This window comes from Dromiciops gliroides, chromosome 2, assembly GCF_019393635.1.
Source record: "Dromiciops gliroides isolate mDroGli1 chromosome 2, mDroGli1.pri, whole genome shotgun sequence".
NCBI lineage: Eukaryota > Metazoa > Chordata > Mammalia > Microbiotheria > Microbiotheriidae > Dromiciops > Dromiciops gliroides.
In genome coordinates, this window is record NC_057862.1 from 464,476,910 (window position 1) to 464,493,357 (window position 16,448).

The window sequence follows — 16,448 nt, forward strand, 5'->3', positions numbered from 1 at the left end:
AGGCACCTGATAAATGCATACTCTCCGACTATATGTGTGTATGTACATATAAATACAGACATATATAATGTGCATTCTGCACACAAATATATACAGATAGTATTTTATAAACAAGTATTTACTAAGGTGATATTATAAGAACAGTTGGTTCAGATGTTCCCCTAGGTATTATCTAAGTAGAGTACATTACTCTGGAAGTCTAAAAACCAGAGCTTTGGCTCTGGCTCTGCCACTAACCCACTGTATGACTGGGCAGGTTCCTGCCCTGCTCTGAGTTTCAGTTTCCTCATTTGTAAAAGGAGAGGGTTGCACTAGTTGATTTGAAAGGTTCCTTCCAGCTCTAATCTAGCTCCAAAAGGAAGTTCTATGATTATATTATATCTAAGGTCTCAGAGCTGTTATTTTAGTGCAGAGTTTCTTAGTGGTTTTTTGTGTCATGGACCCCTTTGGCAATCTGGTGAAATCTGTGAACCCAATCCTCAGAATAATGTTTTAAAATAATTGAAGGGAACATAATTTTTCAGTTAGAGAAGAGTGAAAATAAAGATGTAATTTTCCCCCATCCAAATTCACAGACTCCCTGAAATCTAGACGGGGAACTCCCAGGTTAAGACCTCTGTCCTAGCAGAAGGAGGCAAGCCCGTTAATTCAGGAGGACTGGGTTCTCCTCCAGGCTCTGCCACTTAATTGCTCTGCCACCTTTGGAAAAATGACTTTAACATAGCTTCAATTTCCTTCCCTATAAATGAGGAGATTGGACTAGGTGACCTCTAAAGCCTTTTCCAGCCCCAGAGGTCTTTAATTATATGATTAGATGATCGCTAAAGTCCCAGCTGTGATATCCTAATACTATGTTTCCCATCTGTCAGCTCCAGGCCTTCCTTCCTTAGTTCTTTCCACAGTGCCCTCTCTCGGTCCCTGCGTTGCTGAGCACTCTGAGCCAGCTGTGGGAGCCGGCTCCGGACGCGTTTAGACACCGCCTCTCTCCCTTCCCCAGGAGCTCCGCCCTGGCTCTGGCTTCCTCCCTACCCAGTGCGCCCGCAACGTCGATCCGAGAGCAAAGAGTGGGAAGCAGTCTGGTGAGTCTTAGGGAGAAGGGTTTATGACCCAGCTTTAGTGCAACGGTACACCTGTAATGGGTCAGGGGAGGCGGGGACACGGCTCATTGCAGCGTGTTATACGTTCCCACAAACGCTCCGGGAACATAGTGTGACCCCTTTCAGGTCCAGCCCCTACCTTTCTGTGCCCTGTGCCTTCTAGGGAAACGTCAGTGTGCAAAAAGACCATGTGTAAATGCGCGTGTCTGTGTGTACAAGGAAGACAAGTGCGTGTGTATGCGTGTGTGTTTATGTACAAAGGAGATTCTGGGTTGAGTGCACCAATGTGTCTGATGGTCTGCATGGGAAATCATTTGTATTTGAATGTTGTTTGCGTGTGGACAGGGTTGCTATGGGTGTGTGCATTGTGTATCCTTGGTTCACTGAGTTGCCATGAGGAAAGTGCTTTGTATATTTATTTAAACAATACAGAGAAATGTAAGTTATCCCAAATGTGAGTGTGTAAGAGAGAACTTGGGTGTATTCTTATCTGATGAAAGCAAAGGAGACCTATCAGTATGCTTGTGTATTCAAAGTATGGAAGGAAGATTATTAGGTGTCAATTCTGTTTGGGATACCAATTTGTTTGAAGGCTAGAAAAAATTACTGTGCGTCTAACTTTGTCTTTTTTTTTTTTTACTTTCTGTCTTTTTGTCTTCTCAACTGGTATGCTTATGTTGAGCTGTGTCCCTTCGGGAAGCTGAGTCTGCCAGAGTCCGATCGTGCGTGTGGGGATCCCAGACACCCAGACCACAGGGACACTCCATCTCCTTCCAACCCCACTTCCGCCGCCCTCCTCTCTTCCTAGTTCACTCTCCCGGGGCCTGTCCGCAGGGAGCCCTCGGCGACGCCGCCGGACGGGCGGAGCGTGGGTCCCTGTCTCCGCCAGGGCCACACCCCGCCTGGCGGGGCCGGCTAGCTCTCACGCCCACGCGGCCGCCGCCCCGTCGGAACTGCTCACACCGGGCGGGCGAGCGCACACGCGCAGTGTTCCTTCGGTGCCAGCGGCCCCCGGAGCGTCTCCACGGACTCATCGGGAAGCCGAGGCAGCTTGGGAACTGGGACAGGGGTTGCCAGGCAGGTAGGAAGGAACCCCGTTAAAGACAGGTGCGCCCCGGGTGCGGAGCGGAATGGACTGGGGAGGCTCAGGCGGGCAGCTGAGGGTCAAGCAGGAAGCTACCTCCTTGGGCTCTTCGTTCCCCCTCCCCCAACCACTCCGCGCCTTTTCCTTTTTTAGGGAAATTCTTTAGCTCTCGCTCTATCGGGAGCCTTTTGGGAACCGCTATGGGTGGGGGAGGAGGGAGAGAGCCCTCGCGATCTCTGGGTCGGGATCTCCGGATCTCATCCCCTGCCCTGTCCCCTGGAGCGTCCTCAGTATCTGCTTCTCTCTCCTGTCATGCGCGCCTCCCCCAAGACCAGTAAACAAGGCTTTCTACCTAACGTCCCCCCACCGCCCCCCCCCTTCCTTCTACTTCCTTCTTCTTCCCTCCTTCCCTCTCTCTCCCCTGCGCTGTATCGTCATTGCTACAGTATCACTGGCCTTGGGTCCCCAGGGTAGGGTGACGGGGAAGGTGGGAAAGGATTTCTTAGGGAAGGGGTTCCTGTGCCCAGCTCAGCCCCCTCCCCCTCTTCTTCCACCCTCGGCTAGCACCCCTGCGGGGCTCAGGGGTATTTTTAGCTCGGTGACCTGGGCGGCTTCTCTAAGAGCTTTTCCCAGGGCTCCTAGTCACAGCAGTTCTCCCTGTCCCCAACCTATTTCTGCTGCCAAATCTCCCGCCCCACTCTGACTTCCTCTACGCCCTTGCTAGCCCCATATTCCGGGATCCCACCCTCCCTGACTGGCCTCCACCTAGACTCCTGAGACCCCCGGGGCCCTGTTGATCTCATTCAAATGGGCTGGGGACCTGGCTGTTTCAAATGATAAGTAGAAGGACACCCTGCTGGGAAAGGGTGTGTCTCCATCCCAGGTCCAAGGACCGAGAGCCAGAAGAACTCTGTTCTTAGTGGAAACCCCATGAATAATGGGAAGACTATTCTAGTGACCATCTTCAAAGATGGAAGGCACCTTAGACTCTGAAATTTCATATTCAAAAGTCTCTTAGCTATAAGAGGGTACCAAGAGACATCAGAAGAATTGGATTTAGCATTCATTCCCCTGGCTCCTTTTCATTCCCCTGTTCAAATAGCCTACTCTGCCAATAGCTTCTTGATATTAGGTAAATGACTCTAAGTTCCCTGCACTTCAGTCTCCCGCTCCGTAAAGGGGCAGTGCTTGGGCCAGGTGATCTCTAAACTCCCTTTCATCTCTGATACATTATGCTAAATCTCTTCTGGCCCTGACATCATCGATTCAGTCATTCTGTGTGCTATTATTCTGTGTTCTAAGGTCTATTTTGTAGTTTTAACATTTTATAATAACTTTTCGCATTGATGGAGCCCTTGACATTATATATAGTGATATCCCACAGATAGAATGAATAAACTGAAGCTCAGCAAATGCCAAAATTGATAGTTCTATGAACTTCAGCCAGCCTTTTGACATCCAGGGAGTTCTAAGTTTGCAATTTCAGAAGCTCAGACTAAATTATTCTTTTTGAGGAAACATGTAGGGAGATTCCAATCCATGTCCAAGTTCTTCATTTCCTTCTCATACCCTGGCCTTGCTAATGTGAACCTTTTTGCCCTGGTCCTGTTCATCCAGGCCGATCCAGCCTTAGACTTCATTGTCCTCTAGCATTTGGCAGGATTTCCCTGATAAGGAGCAGCTTCTTCTGCAGAGCCAGCTTCCCCCCAGCAGTGCCTGGGACGGGCATCCCTTTTGTGGGAGCACGAGTCAGCTTCAGTGGGGATTGTGTGTGTCTGAAGGGAGAGATGGAAATGGACTAGAGAGGGAAGTCAAGTGAGGAGGGGGGTGGGGCAGTGTGGATGTATGTAGCTTGGAGCCAGAGATGAGGCCAGGTGCTATGGTGAGCCAAGCACAAGGTTAAGTCAAATGTTCAGGCTTTCTGCCACCAAGATTTAGAATCATAGAAATTAGAATGTCAGAGCCCGAAGAATCCTTAGAGATCATTGAGTCCAATGCCATTGTCTGACAACTTACCTAAGGTCATACAGGAAATTAATGGCAGGGCCAGAACCAAGATCCCCAGGTTACTTGGCTCTCGGTCCAGTGCTCTTTTCACTACAACATGCCACCTCCTTACTTGGAGGGGCTTAACCTCCTTTTCATCCTCACAGGAGCCAGCATGGACCCCAATTCCCGTGGAGCCCTGGACCGGCAGCAGCAGCAGCTCCGACTTCGAGATCGACAGAAGTTCTTTGAGGAAGTTTTCCAGCAAGACTCAGAATTCTTCTTTCCTCTATCACATCTTCACCTTGAGTCCCGGAGACGTGAGCATAGCTAGAGGGGGATGGGGTGTATCTTTCTGGTACAGGGGGAAGGAAACAACACAACACGCAGCAGATAGCGAGCCAACCAGCTGCCCATTAACAGGCATTTACTAAGCATTCATTATGTGCCAGGAGCTGTGTTGTACCATGGGGATTCAAAGAAAGGCCAAAACACAGTGTCTGTCTTTGAGAAACTGACATTCCAATGGAGGAGACAGCATGGAAAGACTATGTACTTATGAGATATGTACATGACATGTGTAGGAATCTCATAAGGAAGGAATTATGGGAAAGAGGGAGAAGACCAGGAAAGTCCTCTGCAGAAGGTGAAATTTGAGTTCAATCTTAAAGGAAGCCAGGGATAGTCTACGAAAAGGCTTGGGCTTGGGGCAGCTAGGTGGCGCAGTGGATAAAGCACTGACCTTGGATTCAGGAAGACCTGAGTTCAAATCCAGCCTCAGACACTTGACACTAGCTGTGTGACCCTGGGCAAGTCACTTAAACCTCACTGCCCTTCCCCCCCCCCCAAAAAAAAAAAGATGGAAAAGAAAAGGCATGGGCTTGGGAAATGAGGTGCTGCATTTGAATGACAGCAAGACAGCCAGTGTCTCTGGATCATAGAAGGGAGTAAAATGTAAGAAGAGTGGAAAGGTAGTAAAGGACCAGGTTGTTAAGAGCTTTAACAGCCAAATGGAAGATTTTAGAAGTGGTAGGGAGCTGCTGGGTGTCATGGTCAGACCTGCACTTTAGGAGGATCACTTTGGTAACTGAGTGAAGGTTGGATTGGTTATGGAGAGAGACTGGAAGTAGGGCCTCGGTCAACACTGAGAACCTACTGCTCATAAAATCATTTGGTTTCTGAAGATTCTGCATTAGTACTTTCCTTATTCTTCAGCCTTGGTGGCTGATCTTCTGTAAAACCTTTTTCTAGCTGCTTATAAAGGATCAGTTCATCCAGCTTGCTATGACCCTCCACAATCTGACTCTAAGATCCTAGTCCAAGATTACTTCCAGATCCTTGGCTTTGTGCCTTCTCTGACCAAACTGAATGACTCTCTCCTTAAATTTATGCTCTCTGATCCCCAAACCTGGAATAGACTCCATGTCTCTACCCATTAGAATCTTCTTTCAAGATCCAGCCCAGGTGTCACTTCTTCCTCAAACTTGCCCATATTCTTCCAACTAGAACTTATCCTTTCTTCTTCAAATCTCTCAGGTCACTGAAATCACACACACACACACATACTCACAGTCCAGTGTACTTAATAATTTTGTGAGAGTAGCTATTATAGTTACTTGTGTGCTTATTCCACCTCCCATGAGAGTGTAAGCTCCTTGAAGGCAGGGATTTTGACTTACTTCATTGTTGTATTCTCAGCACAGAGCAAAACACTCTGTGTCAAGTAGTTATTTAATAAACCTTCATTGAATTTGGATGGAATTGGATTGCTATTCCCGATTCCCAAGTGTCCTAAAGGTTGGATTAGTTCCAGATCCCCTCTGAAGTAGTTCAGTTCAACAAACATTTGTTAACGTGGATATACTGAAAGAACAGAACTATTGTTGGCATCTTTCCTGGATTCTTCTTGTCTCTCTGATCCATTCCTTTCCTGCATTTTGTTCCATTCTGGAACAATTCCAAAGTCCCCTTGGAATTACAAAGACAAAAGAAGGCTCCTTTCACCAGTCATTAAACAATTGTCTGGGGCTTGCAGTAAATGTTGCACTGTCCGAGGTGCTGGGAAAGATCCAGAGTTTACATAAAACTCCCTGCCCTCACTAAGCTTATGGTGGAGTGTGGGACAAGGCAAAACAAATAACAGCAAATATAATATATAACACAGAATCTGACACTTGATAGCTCTGAAGGCTTGAGTACGTCACTTTTCTTTAGTTTCCTCACCCCTATTTAAAACGGGGACAGGAATATTTGCATTACCTTCCTCCTAAGGTGGTTTTGAGGGCAGCAGTTTGTGAACACAGAAACACTATAGAAATGTGAATTATTATTATTGTTGTTATTAAATACAACTACTTATTCTTATATTACATGATAAACACATAAAAGCTCCTATGTCTTTCTTCAGTGTGTGAGGTTGCAATCTTAAATAAAAGAAAAACATGCCTAATAATAATTGCTGACATTTGCATAGCACTTCATTGCTTATAGAGCAGTTTAAATAATCATGAATTATCTCGATTTATCTTTATAGCTACCCTATGGTAGCTTGTGTTAATACCTCCATTTAAGAGATAAAGAGGCAGAGTTCCAGAGAGATGAAGTCACACAGTCAGTGGAAGAGCCCAAAGCATAACCCATGTCTTTTGTCTCCAAACATGGTATATGGCAATGCTGAGTCCTTTGTGGCAAGGGGTTGCTTGGACTGGTGTGGTAAGAAGAATCTGGGGTGCAGAGCACAGTGGAATTGGTGGGCCTTCAATGCTATTTCACTTGCTTCTCTTCCTAGCTCCCATTGGCAGTATCTCTTCTATGGAAGTGAATGTGGATACACTGGAGCAGGCCGAATTGATTGACTTTGGGGACCCAGATGCTTCAGATGTGTTCTTGCCCTGTGAGGAGCTCCCATCAACTCCACAGCCACCCACTGTATCTGGTATGTCTTCTGCCCTCGGGGCCTGTGGTTTCCACAGTCCTCCTCCTCCCAACTCAGGAATCTGCAGTAGCAGAACATAGGGATGTTTAGTTTGGAGAAGATAACACTTTAAGGGGTGGAGCAAGAATGATAGCTGTCTTCCGGCATCTGAAGGACCAAGCTACAACATATTTGTTCTTTGTGGTCCCAGGGAAAGGACTGGGACCAGAGGAAGTAGGCATGTAGTTTAGAGCAAGAGCACTGAGTTTGAATCCTTGCTCTACTATTTACCGTCCATGTGACGTCGGGCAAATTACTTAACCTCTCTGTGCCTCAGTTTCTTCCATTTAAAAGGAGGAAATTGGACTAGTTGATCTCTAAGTACCTTTCCAGCTCTGAATCCCATGATCCTAAAAGAGCCTCTTAATTAGATCGTCAAGTATGTTCTCTAGAGGCAGCTAGATGGATAGCTCCCTGGAGTCAAGAAAACTTGAGTTCAGGTCAAGACTCACATACTCCCTAGTGGTGTGACCCTGGGTAAGTCTCTCTCTCTCTCTTTTTTTTTTTTGGTGAGGCAATTGGGGTTAAGTGACTTGCCCAGGGTCACACAGCTAGTTAAATGTTAAGTGTCTGAGGCCAGATTTGAACTCAGGTTCTCCTGACTCCAGGGCTGGTGCTCTATCCACTGTCTGATTTCCTCTTCTATATACTGGGAATAATAATAGTATCTGCTTCCCACAGTTGTTAAGAAGATAAAATGAAATAATATTTGTTTTGTTTTGTTTTTTAGTGAGGCAATTGGGGTTAAGTGACTCGCCTAGGGTCACACAGCTAGTAAGTGATAAGTGTTTGAGGCCGGATTTGAACTCAGGTACTCCTGACTCCAGGGCCCATGCTCTATCCACTGCGCCACCTAGTTGCCCCTGAAATAATATTTGTAAAGCACTTTGCAAATATTAAATCATTCTAAGTATTATTATTACCATCATCATATGACATCATCACCACCACCATCATCATCTATTATTCTCTTTCACTGGGAAGGTTCAGTCAAGCAGGAAGCTCCCTTTCCCTGGAGAACTTCAGGTTGAAGCTGAATGCCCATGTCAGACAGTGCAACATTCACAGGGTTCCTGCTCAAGGAACAGTTGACTCGCTGCACTTTGAGATGCCTCCCAGCTGAGCGTGTGCTGCTAGCCAAGCACAGGCATCCTGGTGCCCAGGGAGTGACCACCAGCAGCTCTCTCTCTCCATCTCCTCTGCTGGGCTGTGTGTTCAACTTTGGGAAGGAGTAGGACTGGAGACAACTGGGCTGAGAGAGGTGGCAGCAGCATTGCTAGCAATTTTGGTTTTTCCTTTGCCAAATTTTCAGGAAAAGGCCCCTTTGCCCTTTGTTAATTGTAAAATAAACAGATGGCCAGCCCTCCTTCCACCCTTCCTCCAGCCCTGCTAATTACAGAGCCAGATTGGGCAGTAGAGAGAAAAGGAAGCAGCTGGCAGGGACTGTGGTGTGTCTCCTTGGCTCTGGCTCTACTTTGCCATCCGTTGCCCTCTCTACCTTCTCCATGCAGAAGAAGGTTATGTTGTGGAACGAACATCCAACAGCCTGAGTAATGGTTCTCCTCCTGCAGATCTAAAGGACTGAACTGAAATGGACACCTTGTGTTAGAGCTGAAAAAGGTTTTAGAGGCCAACCCCCTTGTTTTATTTAGAGGGAAGGAAATGACTTGTCCAAGGTCATACAGAGAGTAAGTGGCAGTCTGTTTTAGGACCCAGAGGTGCTGGCTCTACCTCAGCATACACAAGATGACCTTGGGGAAAGAAACCCAAGAATGAAGCTCTAATGAGGATTTTGATCATCCTGGCACCTGGGTGGGGGAGGCTTTTTTTGGCAACTCTCCTTCCCTGGCAGCGGCAGGATGGCGCTGGAACCACCCCCACCCCCTGTGAGGCCCCACCTGCTGCAGAAAGCAGGCAGCTGGCTCTGTGACTCAGGCCTGTTGGAGGAGGAGGACGAGGAGGAGGAGGAGGAGGACGAGGAAGAAGAGGAAGCAGGATACAATTAGCAAATATAATTACTGACATGGGTAGGACTCCCAGTCTTCTCCTCCCATTATCACCCAGGCAACAATCTCCTCTTCCCCCTCCTGCTCTTGGGATTCAGCTTAACCTGGTTTCCTAGAATTCCAAAATATCTGGGCTGGAAGAAGAGGATTTACTGAAGAACAGGAGATGCAGAATGTCAGACTTAAAAGCGTAGCCTCTCATTCCACCCCTTTATTTTACAGAGTAGGGCTAGTGAGGGGAAGTGATTCCCCACAGGTCACTGAGGTAGGTAGCTAATAGCAGAGCTGGTACCCACTTCCACCTCATAATTTTTTCCACTAATCCAATAAGTAAACTTGTGGAAGAAAAACCTTTGAATAATTGGCATAACCGTGTTCTAGGGCAGGAGTTCTTAACCCAAGGTCCTTGATATTTTGATCACTGTGTTTTGGAATAATTGATTTCTTCTGTAACCTTTGTACTTTATTTTGTGCATCTGAAAACATTATTCTGTGAAGGAATCCATACCAAAAAGCTTAAGAACCTCTGTTATAGAGGCTGATGGTTGTGTACTGTATGACTGATTGATTAATTGAATTTTTAATTTTTTAAAAGAAGGAATCAAGGTTAAGTCACTTGCCCAGGGTTACACAGATAGTAAGTATCTGAGGCTGGATTTGAACTCAGGTTCTTCTGACACCAGGGCTAGTCTCTATCCACTGTGCTACCTAGCCCTCCCACAATGTATGATTTATGCTGGCACTCCCCAGACGGACCCTCTATATCACACCCTTAGGAAACCCAATACTCCTTAGCTCCATCTTGTCCTGCCTGGCTACTGACAAGTGCTTCTCTTTGATTAGGTGTGGGTGACCACCCAGAGGAACTGAACCTGCAGAGGCCCCCATCAGACAGAACCATGTCAAGGACCTCCTCTTCCTCTTCTTCTACTGAACTCAATAGTCCAGACCTGATTGGAGATGGTGTGGACACCCCTTTGGCACAGTCTGATGAGGAGGACAGTGGTGCAGAGCCTGCAGCCTGCAGCTAGCAGTGGGTGTTTCCCTTTGGACCGAACCACACGGGGCCTGGTCACACCCTAATTTGGAACCCCAGCTCCTGCTAGGAGTCTTTGGGGAAAAGGCCAGACCCCTCCCGAGCAGTTGGCACTAGAGGGAGAAGACTACGGAGCCTTCCAGAAATTAACTCTCTCCTGCTTTTCTGCTAATGCTTGCCGGCCTCCACTGCACATACCTACTCATGATCTACATAGGCAACGACTGAATTAGGGGGATGTGGGGAAAAGGTGGAAGGTAAGGTGGGACGCCATCCACACCACATTTTAGAAGGGCCAGAAAAGCCATCCCACTCTCTTTTTAGTGTACTTGACCAAAAGGACTTGTGGGTGTAAATATGCCATCCCACTTCCTTCCTTCTCTCAGTGAAATGCTACACAAACCATCCTTCTGCTTTCCTCTCCTTCTAGAAATGATGTATCAACTGTCCAGCCTTCTCCTTTCTCCCACTGTTATGATTCACTGACCTTCTCACCTTCTTTCACATATTGAAAAGTCATCCCAAACCATCCCACTTGACTTTCTGTCTCTTTTCAAGCACAGCCTGTGGGGTCCAGGATGGTCATTTCCTAGTCTTATCTACAGGCCTTCCCTTACCCTGAAGAGACCAAATCTCTCCAGCTCAATGTGAGGCCCTCCAGCTGCCCATTGCCAACAGCAGCTCACTGTCTATGGGGGGGATAGAGTGTTTGGGCAAAGCTGAGCAGCCCCTCCTTGCTCCAGGAAGGTTGGGACCCGGATCCCATGCCCCCAGCCAGCAAACCTTGGTGCTGAGACCATCTACTGTGCAGCCAAAGGGGCGGTGGCTGCCCCTACCATCGGCAGGGTCTGCAGTTATGTTTCTCTTGGCCCCAGATCTCCCTGTGGGAGGGACAAAGCTTCTGGGGGCACTTTAGCAGTCTCTCCTCTCGACCTGACCACTCATTGCTTCACTCCCAACCTCACAGCAGGGCCAGCACCTGTGGTCTGACTAGGATCAGATAATTATAGGCTTTAGAACTAAAAGGGACCTTAGGTCATCTGGTCCAACCCCTTCATTTTACAGATGGAGAAATTGAAGGCCAGGTCATTAAAGTGACTTGGCCAAGACTACTCAGGTAGGAAGTAGTAGAGGTGTACTTTGTCCCACACAGGCACTAGTGACCCTTGCCCCCAATGCCACAGTGCTTCTGCTCCACAGCTCAGCTTTGGTGCCTACCCCCAACCCCCCTGCCCCCCTGCCACCATTTTCCATGGGGTTCCCACTATGGATGGCTGGAGCCCAGCATGTCTGGGCTGCTGCCACAGCTGACCATGGGTTAATAAATCTTTTGATTCCAGCAGGCGTGTGCTATCATTAGCCCTCTGAGTGAGTGAGTGAGTGTGGGTAGCGGCATCTCAGTCACTCTCTGGTGGTACAGGAATGTGGATAGGTTTATGGGGCCTTCGTGCATGAATCAGATTCTAGATTGTAGTACAAAGGAGGTAACCTTCCTGCCGTCCTCTGCCATCATCAGAACTGCCTTGGAGTATTGTGTCTAGTTTAGGAGGTCACATTTTAGGAAGGACTAGGAAGCATGCCACAGGGATAGAGGACCACCTTGGAGTTTGGAAACTTGGGCTCCATTTCTGCTTCTGACATGCTCCCTATATGACCCCAGGCAGTCAATTAACTTCCCAGTTCTACAGGTAAATTTCTAAGACTATAAGTTACAGACTGACTGATCTGCATCAATGGAAGAAATGGCTAGACCAGTTAGTAGGCAGGTAGGTGGTGCCACAGTGCGCAGAGCACTGAGCCTGGAGTCAGGAAGACCTACTTTCAAATGTGACCTAAGACACTTAAATCCAATTCAGCACAAGTCATGACATCACCCTGATGTCATGGTCCTTTTCGGGAAGGAAGGACAAACAACTGGACAGACACTTCCTATTATGTGACCCTGGGCAAGCCACTTTTAACCTCTGTTTGTCTCAGTATACTTAACTGTAAATCGGGGATGATAATAATGGCACCTACTTCCTACTCCATAGGGTGGTTATGAGGATCAAATGAGATGATATTTGTAAAAAAAAATTAGTAAGCAATATATGAATGCTAGCTATGATGAAAATGAAGAAATCACAGGTCTGGATGAAAAAAAAACAAAAGCAAAAAGCAACCCTAAAAAACCAAAAACTAAAACATGCCTAGAGCTTTTAAACCTGGTGAAAGATGGGATGTGGGGAGGAGGGTAGTTGATTTGTAATTAGCAATTGGCCCCAAAGGGCAAAAATAGGACCAAATGGAAATTAAGATTTTTGTTTCTAAATCAGGAAAAAATAAACCCCAATAATTAGAGCTGTCCAGAAGTTCAAGAGGCTGTCTTAGATTCCTTTTTTTTTTTGCAGGCAATGGGAGTTAAGTGACTTGCCCAGGGTCACACAGCTAGTAAGAGTCAAATGTCTGAGGCCAGATTTGAACTCAAGTCCTCCTGAATCCAGGGCCGGTGCTTTATCCACTGAGCCACCTAGCTGCCCCCAAGAGGCTGTCTTAGGAGAAAGTGAGTTCCCCATTGTTTAGAGGTATTTCAGTATTGTGATGTTTTGGGAAGGGGTTGATTTAGATCATAGACTCATAGTGCTAGAGCTAGAAAGGACCTTAGAAATTATCTAGTTCAGTTGGAGAGGGACATTTGACTTGCCCAATGTCAAGCAACTATTAAAGTCTAAGAACTGGAACTTGAACCCAGGCTTTCTGACCCAAGTTCAATGTTTTGTTTTGCTTTTTTCCCTTCTGCCCCATGCTGCCTTCTTTATTCATACCTCCAGGTTTCCTTCTAGCTCCAAGTTCCTACGAGGAACTAAATTCCTATGAGAAGCCCTCCTGTTTGGCAGTGCCAAAGGGCGTCTCTAACCCTGAGCCGATTGGGTAGCCCTGGGTAACCAGAGAGAAGATTCTGGTCTTAGCTGAGACCAGACCACAGGGTGGCTGAAACTGTCACCCACTTCCTGGCCAGGGACAATGGGCTAATCCTGTGCCAAACCACAGGGGCTTGGCTTGTCATCAAGAGCTTCCTTGTGCCCAGTCTGGCCTGGTTTTCTAGACCGCGTAATGCTCTCCCAGGGACAGGATGGTTTGGAATGATTTCATGGGGCATTGAGCCCAAGCCCTACCCAGCTCCCCTCAGCCCTGTCACCTCAATGGCTGTTCTGTTGTTTTTCACTGTTTTGTAGGGGTTGAATGATGTTTCTTCCCAAATTTCTGGCACCCAGTGAGGGGCAGGGGTTTGCTGATCCTCATAGTGCTTCTTGGATCTGGAGGATGGAAGATGAGCCACCACTTGGAGGAAAATGTCTTAAGAGAGAGGACTGATAACTGTATCTGAGAGTGCAAGGAATTAATATAATAGGAGGAAATCAGCTACTCAGGATTTTTACTCTCATACAGATCTCAGGGTCAGGGCAAAGGAGACTGTTTGTGGTCCTTTTGGTTGGGATTCAGGGTCTTATAAGACAATCCATGCTTCAGTGAGTGAGGGGTTATACTGAGTTTCCAGCGTTCGCCTTTTCATCAATTAGCAACGAGTAGGGGCAGCTAGGTGGCACAGTGGATAAAGCACCAGCCCTGGATTCAGGAGGACCTGAGTTCAAATCCAGCCTCAGACACTTAACACTAGCTGTGTAACCCTGGGCAAGTCACTTAACCCCAATTGCCTCACTTAAAGAAAAAAGTCTTCCTATGTTTCTCTGAATTCTTCAGCTTTGTCATTTTTTATAGTACAGTAATATTTTATTATATTCATACATCATAATTTATTCACCCATTCCTTAATTATTGGGCACATGTTTTTCAGCTTTTTATGATCACGAATAATGTTGTTCCAAACATTTTTGTACATATGAGTACAGGACAGTGAGGATTAAGTGACTTGCCCAGGGTCACACAGCTCATATCAAGTGTCTGAGGACAGATTTGAACTCAGGTCCTCCTGAATCCGGGGCCGGTGCTTTATCCACTGTGCCACCTAGCTGCCCCCATGAGTATATTCTTGTTGTTTATAATAATATATAGCCCCAGGAATGGCATCACTGGGTCTAAAGGTATGAGTGACTTTCTTTTTCTTATATAAATTCAAATTGTTTTCCAGACTAGAATCACTTTACAAGTCTAGCAGCAATGAGTTAGCGTGACTGTCTTCCTATAGCCCATCCATTAAGGAATTTTCCCATCTTTCAGCATTTTGGTCAACTTTGTGGGTCAACTTTGTGAGCTGTTTTTAATTTTCCAATTGTTTCTGATAGTTATTTTGTACATTTCTCAACAAGTGATTATTGATAGTTTATATTTCTTTTTGAAAAATATTTCTTTCTTTTGATTACCACTGGGGAATTGATCCACCCTTTCACTTTATTTTTTTTCTCACTTAATAGTATTTTATTTTTTCCTGATTACATATAAAGGTAGTTTTCAACATTCATTTTGGTAAGATTCTGGCCCATGTTATACATGTACTTCGTAATGTCTTTGACTTGTCCCATTTGCGTATTGTGTTTAAGGCTTATGAGGGGTTTTCCTCATACCGCCTTATGAGGTAGGTCCTGCAAATATTAACCTATTATCTCCATTCCACAGATGACAGAACTAAGAGTAACTTGTCCAGCTTGACATAGACAGACACACATGAGGTCTTTTGACTCTAAATCCATTGTCTCTTTCCATTTCATCCACTAGGTGGCACAGTGGAGAACGTGGTAAATTGGCATCTTTTTTTTTTTTTTTAAACTAGAGGCAGCTAGATGGTGAAGTGATAACCCTCAGGGTCTGGAGTCAGGAAGACCTGAGTCTAAATCCAGAGTCAGACACTTACTAGTGGGTGACGCTGAACAAGTCAACCTTTGTCTGCCTCAGTTTTCTCTCCTGCAAAATGGGAATAATAATAGCATCTACCTCACAGGGTTTTGTGAGGATTTTTGTGAGCCTGGCATACACATAGTAAGCACTTAATGATTGCTTGTTATATATTCTATAATAATAGGGAGGTGGTGGTGGGACAATTTAGGGGGAAAGATGATAAGATGATGAATTCTGGTTTGGATTTGTTGAGTTTAAGATGTCTATAAGATATCCAGTTTGAAATGGCAGTTTGAAAGGTTGGAGGGCACCGGAGAGGTTGGGGCAGGATAGATGGATTTGAGAATTGTCAGCATAGAGATAATTGAATCTATGGAGCTGCTGAAATGACCAAGTAAAGTAGTAAATAGGAAGAAGAGGACCCAGGATAGAATCCCTGTGGGCCATCTGTGGTTAGAGGGTGTGATCTGAATGAGTGAAATTCAGAAATCCAGCTCTGTATAATCTATATCAGATTGCTTACTGTCTTAGGGCAGAGGGAAGGGAGTGAGGGAGAAACATTTGGAATTCAAAATCTTATAAAAACAAATGTTGAGGGCAGCTAGGTGGTGCCATGGATAGGGTACCACCCCTGGATTCAGGAGGACCTGAGTTCAAATGCGGCCTCAGACACTTGACGCTTACTAGCTGTGTGACCCTGGGCAAGTCACTTAACCCTCATTTCCCTGCCCCAAAAAACAAAAACAAAATAAAAAAACAAATGTTGAAAACTATCCTTACAATTAAGGGGGGAAAAAATCCAACCCTGCTCCCAGAAGTTTGAAATGCTTCAAAGATTTCAATATGTCATTGATCTTTAAGGTATCTGCAGATAGGACATATATTGGGATAATTCTGATTTTACAGGTAAAGAAGTTAAGGCCTAGGGAGTTACAGCATGATCTCCTGAGAAGCAACAAATCCTCAGAACGAGGAATTCCAGATCTCTATTCTTCTGGCTCCTATCCAAGGGGATGAGGAGGACTGGGCTCATGTTTCCATGAGCTCTTTCAAGGAAAACTCTTAGGGGTATAATGAGAGCTACTTCCCGCCCCCCCCAAACCCAGAAAGAAAGGCCTCAGTTCATGAGAGAAACAGCAGTCCAGTGACTTAGAGGTTTGGGACACAGGGCTGAGTGGGAAACTCAAATGAGCTTTTTTCTTAAGTTCAGGAGAAGTAAATAAGATCCTGGATCAGAGGGAAACATAGGGATAAGCTTCATAGACAATGGGTCCTTAGAATATCAGAGGCAGAAAGGACCTTAAAAGAAAGTCAGGGGGGCAGCTAGGTGGTGCAGTGGATAAAGCACCAGCCCTGGATTCAGGAGGACCTGAGTTCAGATCCAGCCTCAGACACTGGACACTTTCTAGCTGTGTGACCCTGGGCAAGTCAC

At 46.1% G+C, this 16,448-nt stretch overlaps 1 protein-coding gene across 3 annotated transcripts; it reads left to right on the forward strand.

Annotated features, from left to right (window-relative positions):
- Window positions 1-1,785: 1,785 nt before the first annotated feature.
- DBNDD2 (dysbindin domain containing 2) lies at window positions 1,786-14,975 on the forward strand. 3 transcript variants are annotated; one of them, XM_043985255.1, is made up of 4 exons: window positions 1,786-2,178; window positions 4,335-4,487; window positions 6,956-7,102; window positions 9,991-14,975. In XM_043985255.1, exons 2-4 carry the CDS (start codon window positions 4,343-4,345, stop codon window positions 10,176-10,178), a joined length of 480 nt encoding a protein of 159 aa, XP_043841190.1. In that variant the 5' UTR covers window positions 1,786-2,178; window positions 4,335-4,342; the 3' UTR covers window positions 10,179-14,975. The 3 variants fall into 3 exon arrangements, with proteins under 3 accessions (XP_043841190.1, XP_043841191.1, XP_043841189.1); XM_043985256.1 differs by having other exon boundaries at window positions 1,817-2,174; XM_043985254.1 differs by having other exon boundaries at window positions 2,072-2,204.
- Window positions 14,976-16,448: the final 1,473 nt, after the last annotated feature.

What these genes read in the sequence shown, in the direction of transcription:
- DBNDD2 (XM_043985255.1), top strand. Translation starts at nt 4,343, where the DNA reads ATGGACCCCAATTCCCGTGGAGCCCTGGACCGGCAGCAGCAGCAGCTC. An exon ending in TCACCTTGAGTCCCGGAGAC is followed by an intron (nt 4,488 to 6,955) that starts GTGAGCATAGCT and finishes TTCTCTTCCTAG; the next exon opens with CTCCCATTGGCAGTATCTCT. An exon ending in ACAGCCACCCACTGTATCTG is followed by an intron (nt 7,103 to 9,990) that starts GTATGTCTTCTG and finishes CTCTTTGATTAG; the next exon opens with GTGTGGGTGACCACCCAGAG.